Raw genomic sequence first — 17,304 nt, forward strand, 5'->3', positions numbered from 1 at the left:
TGTCTGATTGTGTTGAATATCCTATTCTTGTTGTGATGTCTGTATTGTGTAAGAACATGTCATTACAATCAATGAGAGTGTGTAGATTGTTACCTGAGGGGTTGGTTACATTGCAATTCCAGGCAACCTTCGAATGTGATTACCACTGTTTCACTTGGTATCCATTCGATAGCTCCTGTTTGGGAATTTTTTGTTCTTCGATTTAATCGTCTGGCTTCTTTAATTTTACATGGCGACTCGGATTGACTAACTATGTACTCTACTTCCAGGTCTACGGAAAAGCCTTTCAATACTCCTTTTCGTTGTAGTCTGTAAAGTGGAATTGAGGCCAGAAGTCCTTTCTCTTCCAATTGTTTATTTTGGACAAAGAAGTTGGCTTGATCCTTGTTTTTGAATTTAATTTCAACTTGTCCCTTTCTCCATGGAGTAAGCTCCTCAGCTCCAGTCTTCATTTCACTGATGGCTTTTGCTAATGTGAGTAAGTTTTGTCTGGTTGTTTTTCCAGTGAGGTTTTGTTTTGCCTGTATTAGAACATATGCAGGGCCAACATGTGATTCAGGGTATTGGTTCCTGTTCAACATAACCTTTACTTCTTCATATTTTATTTGTTCTTTGGGGTCTTTTGCCCCTATGGGTTTTGTGTCTGTTAAGTCACTACTCATTTTTCTTTTGCGTGGTCCCTCCTTTGTATTGGATTGTCTTTTTTCAATGACTTCTGCCCATGTTTCATTTGTTTCATTGTCCATATTGATGGACGGCATCATGGCGGCGTTACCCACGCCACGGGCTGTGTTGCTCGCAGCTGTGGGACTCTCAGTTGTTTGCTCCCACTCTATTTTTATCTAGAGACGCGGTAGCGTCTCGACGCCAAGTACATGGAAAATTATACGCCACCGTGTATACTAGCGCTGGCGCTACCACGTATCTTTTACTCGTAAAACTGCGATTCCAACCTAGCCTGAAACTTCTGTCATTAATATCTCATCACGCCTGCTGTATTTTCTAAATCTAAAGGCATTTTTCTAATGTAAATCGCATATAAGCTTTCTAATAAAACCAAAATCAATAAAATCTGTCTATGTACAACTGAGATATCGTAATATCATGTCATGAATCAGTCAGAAATTGTAGATTTTTCTTCTGATTCTTACTCTTATTCTTTTCGTCAACACTTAGCCAATAGGAGCTAAGACCATTCGTCGATTCGTCGACTCTCGGAATCAGTCGGCAAGGCTCGTCGGTCGGAATTGTAATATGGCTGTCACTCATGCCGCTCGTTCATTTCTAACCTGTAACTATCAGTTTGCATTTGTGACATTTGATTTCTTGCAACAAGACTTTCTGACATGCATTGTGCGTACTTTTGAAAACTTAAAGGACTGAAACTGGAATTATAATACAATAAATTGTGCGTTACCAATAGTGGATCTCTTTGTACATTTTCCCACTTTATTTATTAACATTTAAATTTGTTACAACAAGATTTTCTGCCACGCGTTATGCATACTTGTGAATTTTATTCTAATACAATAAATTGTGCATTACACATAGTGGATCTCTTTCTTTATTTCTCATTTCATGTTTAACATTTCAATTTCTAGCAACAAGACATTTTTCGATGCGTTGTGTGTATTTTGGAAACATAAAAGACTGAAACTGGTATTATAATATAATAAATTGTAGGTTAGAAATAGTGTAGACCTCTTCTTTCATTTCATACTTCATTTTTAATATTTAAGTTTGTTACAACAAGACTTTCTGCCTTGCGTTCTGTGTGCTTTTGAAAACTTAAAGGACTGAATCTGGTATTGTAATATAATAAATTGTGCATTATTCATATGACATTAATTTTATTTGTATATAACACATACAAACCTTATTTTACTTGCAAATTAATGTAGAGCTTAAAATAAAAATACATTTGTCTTTTATTATAGTAAGCATAGAGTCTACAATATACATAATGTGTTTGAAGCCAGATATAGGAAAGAGACCAGCTTCAGTTTTTTAAGTTTCCAAAAGTATACAGAACGCATGGCAAGATGTCTCACTGCAAAAAATTTAAATGTTAAAGATGAACCGAGAAATGAAAAAAAAAATCAACTACTTGTAACGCATAATTTATTGTATTAGAATAAAGTTCAGAAGTACGTAGAACGCGTGGCAGAAAGTCTTGTTGCAAGAAATTCGAATGTTAAAGATAAAGCGAGAAATGAAAAAAGAAATCTACTATTTGTAACGCACAATTAATCGTATTGCAATATCTGTCTCAGTCCTTAGAATTTTCAAAAGTACACACAATGCATGGCAGAAAGTTTTGTTGCAAGAAATTTAAATAATGAGAAAATGAACAGAGATACACTATTTGTAATAGATAATTTATTGTATTACAATAATATAGAAAAAGAGAGGTCAGACTTAGTCCTTTAATTTCTCAAAAGTACCCATGACACATGACAGAAAGTCTTGCTGCATTTAAATGTTACTGATAAAGTGATTACATTCTTTCTTTCATAAATTTCTTGCAAAGGGACTTCCTGCAATGCGTTCCGCGTACTTTTGAAACCTTAAAGGATTCAAACTGATCTCCCATTTTCTATTATTTGAAGTCATTCACTATAGAAATTAGCTTTGTAAAAAGAAGTGAGATCCCTATAAAAAATTTCAAAAAAGTAAAAAAATTACACCAAGTACATGAAAAAGTGGAGGACTTAAACAGTAATCATAGAAAAATAGAAGATCCCCCTAAAAAAGTTCAAGAAAGTAGAAAAAGAAGTGAAATCGAAATGAGCTGCCAGTACATGAAGGTGCTTTCCAGCAAAGTGCAAAGGCGATACTGTATAACACAATGAAAAATTCGGTGCTTTCCAACTATGCGCAGCTAAAATGCTGTGTTCAACAGTGCAGACATTCAGACCCTAATGATAACTCATGTAAACTGACTGCTCCGCACTTTGGCGGTGAAATGAAGAAGCTAAATAGTGTATCAACCACAAACTGAGACTGTTTAGACATTTGCCTAGATGTCCGTGGCCTGGAAGTCAAACCAAGAAAGAAATAAGAATCTCACTGTAGAAATTTTCTGGACTACACTATTGCACAATTATAAAGGAATTTCTTTACGGTTCCGCACTCAAACTCCGATGCCGAACGCCGACCCCAGAATACTCATTCTGCAAAATTGATAATAACTACTTAGTGGCGAAATGCTCGCGATGGCGCCGGTTGGAAGAGTTGGGAGACGTGGGGGAGCGTGATTTAGAGCTAGTTGAGGGATATCTAGGACCGAAACTAGGAGGGTAGTGCGACGTTGAGTGAATCGGAGGTGTAAGGGTAAAAGTTAGCGGAAAATCACAAGTGTAAGGAGTGCGGAAAACTAATTTTCTCCTGGGGAAGGGGCAGCTCTCTCCAGGGGAACAGGGGGAAGGGGACCAGGTGAAAGAGTCCCGAACAGCATAGCCATGGCGGGCGCAGGGAAAAAAAAATTCCCTAGGCTAGTAAACACACGCGTGGAGGAAATTATAGGGAGATTCGACATTGGAACACTCAGGAAGCGCAAGGTGGCGAACAGATCGCCGGACATAACTGAAAGCGAGGAAGAGTGGGCGGAAGTACAGAGGAAAGGAAGAACAGAACAAAGAACCAGACCAAACGAAATAGTGACGCGTAAGCACGAGGACAGAGAAAAAAATTTCAAGAAAAACGTAGAAAGTTAAAAAATAGAAAAGAAAGAATATACGGGGAAAAGACCCCCCGGAAAGGAAGAGAGTGAGAAAAATACTAATAATAGCAATAATAATAGTGCCCAAGAAAATAAAGAAAATAGAGACACATGCACGAGGTGGAACAATAAAGAACCTAGGTAGGAGCAGCAAGGTAACAGAATTATACAGAGTTAACCAGGACGAGGAGGAGGTAAAGTCCAAAGATGAGGACTACCTTAAATTCTGTGAATGTATAATAGACTACAAATCAGCTTCAAAGATCAAGAAAGTAAATTACATAAGAATTTTCAAAAACATAAACGCATTTAATTCACAGATAGAAGCAATCAGAATGATCACATACAGAGGAGCAGAAATTAGTTTTAAAAATCCATACAGAGGAAGAGCAATAGTTAAAGAACTTCAAAGTAAAAACAAGGACAACATGGAATTCCGTATCCCATTCAGGGCAGAGGAGAGATGGGGCGTTACAAGGGAATGGGAGTTCTCGCCAGCCGAACTTATACAGGAAGCAGAGGAAGGACAAAATCTAATCTCGGCTGAGAGATTAAAGAAAAGGATTAAAACGGAAAAGGGAACGGATTATAGAGAAACTGCGAGGATTTTACTAAAATTCGCAGGGGACTCTCTCCCAACAAAGCTAAGTATTTACGATGGAGCCATAAGTTTGAACATAACACCTTACGTCAAGGCAGTAAAGCAGTGCTTCAACTGCCTGCAATACAGGCACTTTAAACAAAGATGTAGAAGGGAAGTGAAAACGTGCTTTATATGTGGAGATGCCGATCATGGCAACTGTAATAAAAAACCGCAGTATGTGAACTGTGGGGGTGATCATGGGGCTCTGAGCAGAGACTGCATACATTGGGCTCTGGAATCGACAACAAATAAAATAATGGCATATAAGAACCTAAGTCTCTTGGAACCAAGGCAACTAGCTAAAATGGAATTGGGAATATTTGACAAGTCGAGGAAGGACGACAGACAAGTAGAAAGTCTAAGAGTGGATGACCTGAATTTCCCAAAAATTCAACAGAAAAGAAAGTACCCCGTTAAAGAAACTGAAAGATGTGAGAACCTGCCAGTCCCACTAAACAGGAGCAGATGGAACAGAAATCAGGTATCAAAACAATCAGTAATAGAACTCAAAAACAGATTCGAAAACCTACATATGGTGGAAGACTTCCACAAAAACAGACACGACTCTTTCATACCCATGGCACAAACAGAGAAGGAGGAGGTAGTGAACAGATACGAAAACCTAAGAGCAAAACCATTACACAAAGGCAGAAGACCGCTGACGGAAGAAGACATAAATTTACTTTTAGAATGGATCCAACAAGAGGAAATGGAAGACATGGTAATAGATAAAATCAATAGAAATAGGAGGATCGCACACCCAAAAAGAATCGATTTACACGATGACAGATACAACGATAACAGGAAAAATAGATACCCCACAAGAAGATATGGAACGAATGTGAACTTCGAAGAACCCTTGCCTAAGGAGGCCTATAAATTCACGAAGGAAGAGGAAATGGACGGGGAATTCGGTTTCATCAGATCATCAAGAAACTCCAACCAACCTGATAGATACAGGAAGACGTATTCAAGGAAAACAATCAATAAAGATCCTAATGAAGAAGTAAGACCCAGCACATCTAAAATAAGGGAACCGGCCCAACAAAAAAAATACCACAAGAATCAGAAGAGAACAATAAGAAAGTGACAGATAAAAGCCATGAAAACGTAGGGTATATGTCGGAAGAGGAATGGGAGGGCCCCCAAGCACCTAACTCCCCGGAAGAAAGAGAAAAGTCATCACGGGAGGAGGAATCTAACGAACAAAATGAGAGGGAAAACCACTTCTATGAGGTTATCATGGAATTTGGAGAAATCTGAACGGACCAGATAGTAGAAGTCACAACGGAAAACGAAGAAGAACAAGGAGAGGACAATATGGAAAGTGAGCACTTCAGCGAAGCTGTATCTACAGAAAATAACCAGATCGCATTAAGGTAAAATATAATATCAATTGTAATTAACGCACCAAGCTAGTTAATCAATAGTTAATCACTTCATTTTTGATTGCATTAGAAAATAGATAAATTACATTAATCAATAGTAGATTTCATTATTTGTCAGTAGCTAAAAGAACAAAAAATAGTAGAAATATTAACAGAAATAGCAAATTAAAACATATAAACATTCATTAACCTAAAGAGTACTAATTCACAACAACATTAATAAAGAAACTCTCAGTTAAAAATAATATACAACTTTCAGGAGAACATGCACAATTATGTAAGAATAAGTTTTTGGAACGCTAGAAGTTTAAGTAATAAATATAACGAAGTAAAAAGAATAATTGACGAATATGATATATTTTGTATAAACGAAACCTGGACTTTTCAAAATTTTAATGAATATAATATTAAACAATAAAAATAGTCGGAAGGATAATAAAAACTTCGCCACATCAGGTTCAGGTATGGTAATCATTTATAAAGATAACCTAAATATAGAACTAACCAAAGAAAAAAGTATAGAAAACCAATACGAATATATGAAATTCGCAATCAAGAATATGGATGACACCGAAGTTTATGATATAAACTTTGTATACAGAAACCCCAAAATAAACGCAAGCTACAGGAAATGCAAAGAACTATTCGAGGATCTGGAACTAAAAGAAGACTCAATCATAATAGGAGACTTAAATGCAAAACATACGGACTGGAACTGTGATACACAGGATATTTCAGGGAAAAATCTAAAGGAAATTCTGGAGGAGTACGACATGGTGGTACAAAATTACAATACAATATCAAGGTACAACCCAAATAGCAAGGGTGTTAATAACTCAAACTTGGACCTTATAATAACTCCCCCCCCCCCCCCCCCAGCTAACGAGAACGGTTAACTTTGCAGAATCAGGTGAATGCTCAGACCACCAAATAATGAACTTCAGGCTATATACAAACGAGAATCTAGGTTTGGAATCGGAATGGCCCAAGAAACATCTAGGCAATAGAAAGTTATACAAAAACAAAGAAAGAGTAAATTGGATGAGATTCAGACAAAAACTGGAAGAGAGGAAAACCAAAATAGATCAGGATTGGGAATGTATGATAAACATCAATGATAAATACCAAAGATGGTGTGAATACATATACGAAGCATTTCAGGAAATAACCCAGCTCAGGGAAAATAATAAAAAAAAGAACCAGAAACCACAAAATGCAGAAAGAAACAATACAAGAGGAAGAACAAATACTAACATGGAGAACCCAAGACAAGACCACAGGAAGAGGAGAAACATCTGGTGGGATCAAGAATGCGAAGACCCATGGAAAAAATGGAAAGAAAGCTCAAAGACGTTATGGAGAACAAGTAAACCAGAAGACTATACAATAATGGAATTTAACAGAATGAAGTGGCTACAACTTAAAAAAGAAAAGAAAGAGGCTACATGGATCGCTTTTACAGAAGAGTTGTCCAAAAAAAAAACAGCAGTAAACTGTGGAACAAGGTAAGAAGAATAAAGAACATTTACACGAAGGACAGATCGATGCTAAATACTAGAAAAAGACTGGAACTGGAGGATATAGAAGTAGGGAAATTTATAGAAAGGAACAATAACCTGGATAGCATTCAGACAGAAACGAACAAACGTACAAATAGATACATCAATAACCCACCAACTAAATGGGACAAAAAAATAGACAACGTAGAAATACTAACAACCATACACAGCTTTAGGAACAAGACCTTAGCCCCGAGTAATGACAAAATAGACTACATAATAATAAATGAACTGCCATCATTCATGAAAAAACTGCTATGTGACATTATAAAAGAGAGCTGGGAAAAGATGATCCTTCCCATCGAATGGAAAACTGGCAGGATATGCCTGTTGGAAAAACCTGGAAAAGCCGCCCTAAGACCAATCACTCTGACCTCATGTACAGGCAAGATCATCGAGAAAATACTAAACACAAGACTAAACCTGTGGGCAGAAGAAAACAACATCATCGACGAAACACAGTCTGGTTTCAGACACAAAAGAGGTACAGTAGACAATCTAAACAGGATTGTAATGGAAATAAAAAACAACAGTAGGAAAAACAACTCCACTTGTTCTGCGACGGTTTTACGATTACTTCTAGCGATCTCGTCTGATGGCTAACATCCTAATGCTCACTCTCCGTCGTCGCCGCTTTATAATATTCATCCCCTCCTGAGTCTCCTACCAAAACTCCATCGAACCTTCGAGATTCGGCACGTGCCTTTGGCACGTGTCCTCCTCCAGGTTATTGTCGCGCGGTTTCTTCTTTTCGCGCCCGACTCGCGGCTCCGCGTCCAGACACAAAGCCCGCTCGCCGATGATCGCTCGACACTCGCCGTCAAACGGGCGCGGCCTGTACTTTGACGGTGTCGTTTGATGTTCCTTCCCTAAACGCGAGCTATCGGAACTTTAGCACAAAGGCCCTGCGAGGGACATTTCGGCTTTATTTTCGTGACCGATATCCACACGCGAACAGTTCGCCAACTCATCGCGGCAATTAGTAAACCCATTTAACAATAACTCTACCAAGATCAAACGGTGCGTTGCATTCAGGCACTTATGATCTCGCAGACAGCCTTCCGGTCGCGGTACGAGTTGCCCCGTCCACGCCCGGTTCTTACCTCTCCCGAGCAGCATGGGCTCTCGGTGCTGTGGTAAGGAGTCACCACTCCCGGTCAGTTGTTAACTGCCGTTGTTACGACGACATTTGCCACTCCCGAGCAGTTTTGAACTCTCGGTGCTACGGCAAATTACGGCCACGGGTTTCCCCGTGCACGTAAAGGCTTCTAGTCATGGGCGAACCTATGAACTACTGACTCTGACCATCAGCGCCCGAAATCGCCTACTTCCCCATTGGAAGTATCGACTAAATAATACATTAAATGATATGGTATTAAATGGTATCCTCTGTAACCTCTTTTTTCTTTTTTTATGCTTTATTATTTCTATCACATTCTGTCCGTAACACCACTGCAACAGCATACATAGATATAAAAGGTGCATATGACAATGTCAATTTCGATAAGCTAATACAAATATTGATGGAAAAAGAATGCCCCCTAGATTACTAGGATGGGTTCACAATTGGTTAAAAGACAGGTATGTAAAAATAAGAGATAGTAATGGGAACGACACAACAATCCCATGGAAATAGGGGTACCCCAGGGGGCGATTATTAGCCCAACACTATTTAACCTTTACATTGCAGGTTTATCCAAGAAACTAACAGTCCAGGACACGCAAACATTAATATACGCTGATGACATAGGAATTATAACAAAGAATAGAGACATAAAGGGAACTAAAAATAAAATAAAAGAAAGCATCCAGCAACTAAATACCTTCCTGAATAGCAGAGATCTGGAAATTTCAGTAGATAAAACTAAAATCACATTTTTCGGACAACAACCTAAAGAGAAATCATTGAAGGTACGAGAAAACCACTACGAAATAGTTAACCAAACAAAATTTTTAGGAATAACAATAGATAACCAACTTAGTTTCAACTCACACATCAAGGAGATGATGGAAAAATTCAGAAAAAGAGCCAACATAATAAGATTCCTGTGTCACGGTAATAAGGGGGTGAACCAAAGCCATGCGCTAATGTTTACAAGAGCACTAATATCATCGGTTGTAGAGTATGCCTCGCCGGTGTACCCAACCTTTGACGAACAAAAAAGAATAAAAGACACCTTAAAGAAAGCGGAAACGGCAGCTCTAAGATCAGCGATAGGCTACAGAATATCAACTCCGTTAAATGATATACATGGAATGTGGCTGGACCACACTACTGGATAGAGCCATATACCTGGCCAGTAAATATTGGATACGCCAACTGGAAAAAGAAAAAGAAAACAACCCCACGCTCCAACTATTTATGAATATTAAAGAACAGAATGATCAGATCAACGAATCACACTCGATCAACAAAATTCATACCAGGCCAAATATATCGGAATGTGCATTTTACGATATATGGAAATGGAAGGATCAAATATTCACCAGAGAATTTATTCTAGAGGATCTAACAAAATGGAGCAACATGAGAAACGATTCCACAAACATAGAGGAATCGAATAATAGGAGGTGCATATTGGACAACGAAACAGGTAAACTAATAAATGACAAAGCAGTCTCAATTAGCATGACAGAAATGGCATTCTTAGATAGACATAATCTATCAAATAACAACACTTTACGTATTTCACAGACGGTAGCAAAATCCCAGGTAAACAATCGAACGGCATTGGGATAGTTATTAATACGGGAGATAATTTGTATGAATATGGAAAGACACTCTCTAATGTCATGTCCATTTTCACTACAGAAATGATAGGAATATGGAAGGCCATTGTTGGATCTCGTCCTCCTGGAAATCCTGTAGAACATGCGGGGAATGAGATGGAGTGGGCATCACCGGAGTGAATGAAAACAACATATTTAAAAAGAATGGAAGTGAATAATATTTATTTCTATATGATTAAAAAACTCTACTCTAAAGGGCACCGGCAGTAAAAAACCCCAGTCAAAGGTGAGGAAAAAGCCTGGTCCCTGATCAAATAAAACAATCTTGACTATATCTCGAACGAAGGGATAAAAAATAATGAACAAAACGCATTTCTAACGTTGTTGCAATTGAATGATCATTCAAATCTAAATCTAACGAACGCGAGAGAGCTCTCTCTTACCGTAGTCGCAGTCGAATGGCGCCTTGTCGACGTCGCAGCAGCTCACCGTGGTCCAGGTGAAAAATGCTCTGACCCTAGAGCCTGCACGGCTAGCCAAATGGATCAGTTCAGCCGATCGCCGAACTGCGCCGTTCCCAAACTGCACGCAGCTAGCCGACTGAATTCTCCAAACGATCGCCGAGCCGTGCACACCAACGACAGCAACCTTGCTTCTCTTTTGCGGAGCTACGCACGAACGCCAACACATTGGACAACGCAAACGCCACACGGCCGGACTCGTGTCGATTCACAAAAAAAACAAGCTCGCCGGGGAAACGCTCTTTTCCACGCACCGTCGACGGTTTGAATGAACGCGTGGGCCTCGTCTCCGTCCGGCCCTTTCCCTTCTCCCCGCTCGCGTCGGCGCACCGCACCGTGGCATTTTCCTCATGCCCTTCTCCCCGCTCGCGTCGGCGCAACGCACCGTGGCATTTTCCTCATGCCCTTTTCCGCGCGGCGCCCAAATTCAAAGCAGGCCACTCGAGCGCCATACACAGGCGCTCGCGCCGGGAATAAATAAAAATGCAATAATTCATTCTATAAACATATATCAACTAAGCATATATTTCCTTACAACCTACAGGGTTCACAGAACCGCAAACAGCCATGGATATTCATAGAAGAATGGGGGAAAACAAAAACTGCCTCATCCTAACCGACTCGGCATCAGCTATAAAAGCGCTGGAAAGTTACCTAACAAACAACAACTGTAAGGAAAATAAATAAATGTTGCATTTGATATAATATATTATAATAGTTACATAGGTACAGTAGTCCAAAAGACAGAAATGTATATATAAGCATAAGAAAAGTATTAAATAAAAAGACTGAGACAGATAAAAAAAAATAGTTAAGCCAATTGTTGGTGGAATTTTAACCGGCATTTAAATATAAAAAGGTTGGTGCGTCAAACTAGGGAACCAAGTATAAAATATTGCGTTAAATTGTAATGAATACACACGGTGCTCAGAAAATTAGATCATAAGTTCATAAATACAACTCTAGAATATGTACGGTACAAATAAGTTAAGTGCGAGATTGCAATATTATGTTCCTAATATATTAAATAATGTACAAGAGACATATACAAGAAGAGATATATAAGAGATATAAGAGATATATACAAGAGACAGTGCAATGTAGATGTCTACGCACTTTAAAAATAAATAAAAAAAAGTACTTAGTGGCTCCATCTAGTGTTGAAGAACGAGAACCATTTCTCGACAAACTTGAGTGTTTTGCCGTAGATGGCGCCAACAGTTTTATTGTTTATTATTTATTAAATTAAAATGCGTATATTCGGAGTAGTACTTTTTACTACTATGTGATTCTTTCTTTTTACATTTTATCTTTTAAACGTTTTACATTAATGCTTCTTAATCTCTATTCTTATTGGCTATCCTTCTTATACCTGATCGGAATAATGAAAGGCATAGCAATAAACTTTTTAATTTGTAAGTCGAGGTTGTCATATTCTTTATTCTACTATGTTAATAAACTTTATATAGAAATAGTAACTCGTCTATTTTATATATATATATATATTTTATTGTATCACAGACAAAAGAAAATAGAATCTTTTTAGAAGATATATAATTTTTCCTTACAACCTAACAATCTTCAGTCTTCATATTGGTCTCTCTTTTTATTCTAATTGCATTTCTGTAATACTGTATATATCTTAACCTACTCGTTGCTTGCTTTTTTTTTATTTTGTATAATTTTAATAGGAATTTTCCTTGGACTTTTGAGTTTCATTTTCTCCTTCTCTTTTAGTATATAACTATCATTTTTTTTGATATTGCTTGGCAGTTTCTTTCTCGCCAACAGTTTTTTCAAAATATTTAATTTCTTTTTCAATATCATTAACAATAAAAAACATCTTAGTGTTAAGATACTATTTCGGCAATGATTGTAGTATAAAAGTATATGTATATTGGAAAAACTGGGAGGATTATTAATACACTCATCAAAGATACACCCAATTAGGTTACACCACATCTGTAGCATAATTGACTTATAAATAATATTGTTTGAACATTGCATTATATTATTTCAAATACTCAAAGAAAATTTTATTTATTCCTTCCTTTATTATCATAGGTATATTACAAAATAAGGGATTAAATATATGTTACAAATATCATCCTTTTTTTTTTCAGAGAGCTTTAATGGAAATTATTATGGTTTACATTCTTGATGATAGGGTTCCAAAGTTCGAAAATCTCTCCATGTTGGGGGTAAAGCACTATGTAAATGTAAGCCACAACGTTTGCATGGATCGCTAAATAAATTATTCAAACTATGGAACCAAGTCTGAAAAAAAGATGATGAATTATTCTAAATAATTCATACATTTTTAATTGCGCATTTTGAATGTTTAGTTTAATTACCATAAATGATCGAACAGCTAGTTCAGGTAATGCTGGTGAATAAAAATGTAACATTGCAGCATGGGCATTTTCTGTCACTCTTCTGAAAACCTTATGTCTGGACTCTGTCCATAGATCCATAGTTTCTCCATAACCTTTAACGACTACCCATTCTATCATTAAACCTTTGAATGCTACTACACCTTTTAAAACGTGTCCTAATGTAACATGTAATACTGCATTCGATGCGAATGGTCTTGACACGGATACAGTCATATCATTAAAAAGTCTATCAAAAGTAGCAATCATAGAATCAACTTGTCTAAAAGAAAAACAATTATATAATAATATTACAAATAAAACATTTTGTAGTTTAGAGAATAAAACAATTTAACTTACTGTTGAGGTACATTATGATTGCTTGTTTGGGCTCTGCCTCTTTTTGTTCTACTAGAATTAATGTAAGATCTTTTCAATGAATTTTGACTAAGTAATGTTTGAGCAACATTACTATATTCGTGAATTTTGTCAGTCCATTTGTAGCTATTGACAAGTATACCATATAATGCTTGTCTTTCTTGTGTCGTCTCTTGACTAAGGTATGCGGTACTTGCTAGATTAAATGGTCCTGGTGGTGGATTTAAACTACTTACGGCTTGTTCAACATCTCTAAATGTAAACAAATATTCAGTACAATATATCACTAGGATGAATACACTTTTTTAAAACAACAGCAATACCTTAAATTAACGCTGACCGTTGTTAGAAGTTCTTGCAATTCGTGTAAGTATTTATGTTCTTTATTTTCTTCTCCATGGTCGGCTCGTAATCCATTTCCAAGAGAATCGAAAACTTGACCTACACTAGAACGTAATACTTTAATCGCTGTCAATGCAGTCTGCAGTTGCTCCATTTTTATCGTTATTAATGTACGGACAAAATACAAATTTATTAACTACAGAATAAACTAAGTATCATTGTAAACACTGTCGGTATCTAACCTCACAAGTGCACAAACACACGTTTTCCATCAAAACTGATCAAAACTAACATGCAATAGATACTTGGTTATGATATTAATCAGTTGAATATTTAAAATTTACTGATATATGACAGTTGTAAAATGTTTATCATAGCTACAAAAGTTTCTATTTCAATTATCAGAATGAATCCCTACGTAAACAGAACTATAACAACGTTACAAAACTGATAATTTATTTCTAACGAGCCATCAGAGGTCTTGTACATAGATTATAACATTATAACGTAAGATTTTAATTAATAATCCACTTTAAACTTAATGATACAAACTTTACTAAATTTTAAAACTTTTTCACACGTTGATGATTAAGTAATAAGTTACAAAATTAATAAAATCGTTTATTTTATACAATTATGATAAACGTAAGAAACAATTGTAATGATATGAGAAATTATACATTTAATGAGGATATAATAAATGATTGGAAAACATGAAATTTCGTATAATCATCCATTATATATACACAGGGTGTCCCAAAAATATTGTAACACCTTGAAAGGGGTGGTTCAGGATGTGTTTCAAACAACTTTTTTCTTAGCGAAAATATTGTCCGAGGTTTTGTTAAGAAGATATTAAGCGAAAACCCCGACCAATCAGAGCGCGAGTATGCCGGGTGAGCGTAGGCTACGCGATAGACGGCCTCGCTCATACGCTACCACGGCCGCTCCAACGGTATACGCGCGCTCTGATTGGTCGTAGTTTTCTGCATTTTTGCAAAGGAAATTGTTCAGAATCGTCTCAGCTACCCCCAATTTCCGGCTCCTACGCGAGTTTTGGAACACCCTGTATAAGCGTCATTATAAAGCATGCCCATTGCGGTGTACGCATAGTTCTCGTTGAACGTAAAGAAACTCGGTATATCTACCGACTAATACTTTTATTATACCTAAACAATTTTTTTATGAAATATAAATTAAAATTTACAAAAAATTTAAATATTTCGCTTACTTCACATTTTCTCTACTGCTACATGAAAAGTATCTTTGAATATTTCTAAAATGAAACGTGTATATTAGGAAAATATTAGCTAAATTAACCGGAATGAGATTATAATTTGTCCTAGTTGCAGAAACTCTTCTAAAATTGCATTTTAAACAATTATTAATTGTAAAATTCATAGGCAACGAATACGAAGTAATCGGTACTAACAGGGATGTCAGAGAATGAAGAGAATGTAAAACAATGTAAAGAAAGAACATATTAATGTAAGATACAATTTAATGTAACACAAAATCCGTTGCAATTGGGTAGACAACTCTGCACCCTTATACACAAATGAAAGTAATACTTTCTTGATTTGTTACATGCAAAAAAAAAATGGTTTATTTGTAAAGTTGAACCTATCTATCTCAGACCAAAGTCTTTTACAGAAGGAAGCATGTAACTTACAAGAAATTTCTTCACCCTATTAAAACAAAGGATAATTATACAAAACATTTGACATTCTCATCAGTTTTACGAAATCGTATGAAAATATACATGTCTTTTCCTCTTATTTTTACTTTCTCTGACCTAAGTACGACATATATTAAACAGTAGAAAACTATACATTAATTCTACTAATGTAATCGCAAATTTTATTGTCTAGTTCGTGACTGCGATAAACGTGCCGAAGTTCTTTTCAGAGTACCTGACGGAGTTGAAACGGAGTTTCTACTTCTCGATACTGAAGCAGCACTCGAATTATTGTCTCTGTTCCGACTTGGTAATTTTCTTGAACTTGACGGGGTTGCCCTAAGATTTGTACAAATAAAATAATTGTTTCGTATGTGACGTGGGACACAGATTCCTGCGTCACAGTTTAAATAATTTTTAAATAATAAAAATATATATATGTAGGAGTGGGAATGTGTGCGTGTGCGTGAGAGAGAAAGAGAGAGAGCGTTAGCTATAGGATAGGTATAAGGATATTGTAACGTAGCTTTAGTTTAGTTTAATTTATGACCTGGCCACTTGGGCTGATGTCCAGGCGCGCCTCGGCGAGGCCGCTTAGAACAACGTTCCCCTGCCTGGGAAAAACCCTGGGTAGAGTTTAACTTTAAGGGGAGGTAGAAAAAGAAGCGTTGGAGGCAGATTTAGTTGAGCAGTCGAAGGGTAAAGACGGCGCGAATAGACGTAGAGCGGATCGTCGAGCGGACTCTGTTCATTTTAGTTTCATTAATAGTTAAGTTAGTATTTTATAAATAAAGTAACATATAATAAATCCTACATATATATATTTTACTTGCCTATCGGCAAGGTCAGGTCTTTGTCACAGCAGTCCCGTACGGGCCCTGGCTCGTATATGAATTTCTCTTTCGTATTTAATAGGATGAACGGTTAAGATGCGAGCGGATTCAACGGTGAATTTAAATTAAATATTGAAAGCTATTTTACTATTGAAATATCATTGTCTGATGTGTATTTTAATAACCAATGATTAGACCTTGAAATTTACATATTTATAATAGATCCCACTCTTTCATTCTTTCAGTTAATTCATTGTTACGTATACAGAAACTCTCCGTTTTAGAAGCTCGCGTTCATTCATCTTATTTTATCTACCCTTCTGGAATTTGGAGCTCGGTCTCACTGGAGTGCATCCTGCAGCTGCATCCTCTTAATATCATCTTTGGGATACTTTCTAATCTACCCTTTTCCCAGGGCACACAGCTGCCGACCTCAGAGCAACGAAAATCCTAACCGTCAAATTTCCTAATATGGAAATCACTGACGGTTCCCCACCAACATTTAGGGGTATATAAACCCACGATTTTCGTTGCTCGGGGGCTAGTACGAAAGAGTTACTCGTTAGAGACACATTGATCGTCTTCAGAGTAGTACTCTAGTGAGATCGGGCTTCAGTTTCCCTTTCGATCATCGTTACCATATAGATCCGCGAAGACGGTTTTAAAATCTATTACGGCCATAAAAGTACTCTCGACCCCCGCATCGCCAGTGCGTCAACACCGCGCAACACTTAGGTAATTTTAACTTCATACACTAACCGCGACAACACGACACTGGACACTTGTAATTAGTATAGTTATTTTGAATATATACTCTTTGTGTAAACTTAAAAGTCTGTAAGATCAATCATCAAACCTTTATTTTGAAATCACCAATCCTAGCCAGTGTAACGATCCCACAACATAATTACTTTACCGCTCGAGTTATTATTCTATTAAATTAACAAGTTGCGAGGCTTTATCCGCGACGCGTAGTATTCATTATCGATACGATTTAGTCACTGTGTACTCAACCCGAACTCCTAAACTTAACCTATCCTTCGGTTACCCTTTACTGGGAGATACCGATTCCTAGCAGCTATCTGACTTCGCGTCAGAGTCGTCTGCACTTTTTCCAACAACCTCACAGTTCGAACCTT

The 17,304-nt window shown here is 37.0% G+C and overlaps 2 protein-coding genes across 6 annotated transcripts in view; one reads left to right on the plus strand and one right to left on the minus strand.

Annotated features, from left to right (window-relative positions):
* The first annotated feature begins 1,289 nt into the window (after positions 1 to 1,289).
* LOC128872656 (uncharacterized) overlaps positions 1,290 to 17,304 on the plus strand; it is an 18,222-nt gene continuing 2,207 nt past the window's right edge. The window contains exons 1-3 of one of the 5 annotated variants that reach the window (XM_054115576.1): positions 1,290 to 5,743; positions 6,012 to 6,557; positions 6,657 to 7,044. In XM_054115576.1, coding sequence (XP_053971551.1) covers positions 4,057 to 5,454 — 1,398 coding nt within the window. In that variant the 5' untranslated portion in view covers positions 1,290 to 4,056 and the 3' untranslated portion in view covers positions 5,455 to 5,743; positions 6,012 to 6,557; positions 6,657 to 7,044. Of the gene's footprint in view, positions 5,744 to 6,011; positions 7,045 to 17,304 lie in introns of those variants that run through there. The other 4 variants (XM_054115577.1, XM_054115578.1, XM_054115575.1 and 1 more) reach the window with 4 other exon arrangements.
* Positions 12,597 to 14,185, minus strand: LOC128872661 (mediator of RNA polymerase II transcription subunit 27). Its single transcript, XM_054115591.1, has 4 exons — positions 13,636 to 14,185; positions 13,295 to 13,564; positions 12,917 to 13,217; positions 12,597 to 12,839 (listed from the first exon to the last, which is right to left on the minus strand). Exons 1-4 carry the CDS (start codon positions 13,806 to 13,808, stop codon positions 12,705 to 12,707), a joined length of 879 nt encoding a protein of 292 aa, XP_053971566.1. The 5' UTR covers positions 13,809 to 14,185; the 3' UTR covers positions 12,597 to 12,704.

Source organism: Hylaeus volcanicus, chromosome 2 (assembly GCF_026283585.1).
Source record: "Hylaeus volcanicus isolate JK05 chromosome 2, UHH_iyHylVolc1.0_haploid, whole genome shotgun sequence".
In the NCBI taxonomy this organism is placed as follows: domain Eukaryota; kingdom Metazoa; phylum Arthropoda; class Insecta; order Hymenoptera; family Colletidae; genus Hylaeus; species Hylaeus volcanicus.

Coding starts and splice junctions, on each gene's coding strand:
- LOC128872661 (XM_054115591.1), bottom strand. CDS start 13,808: ATGGAGCAACTGCAGACTGCATTGACAGCGATTAAAGTATTACGTTCT. Junction 13,218..13,294: donor AATCATAATGTACCTCAACA/GTAAGTTAAATT, acceptor TTTTTCTTTTAG/ACAAGTTGATTCTATGATTG. Junction 12,840..12,916: donor TAGCTGTTCGATCATTTATG/GTAATTAAACTA, acceptor TCTTTTTTTCAG/ACTTGGTTCCATAGTTTGAA.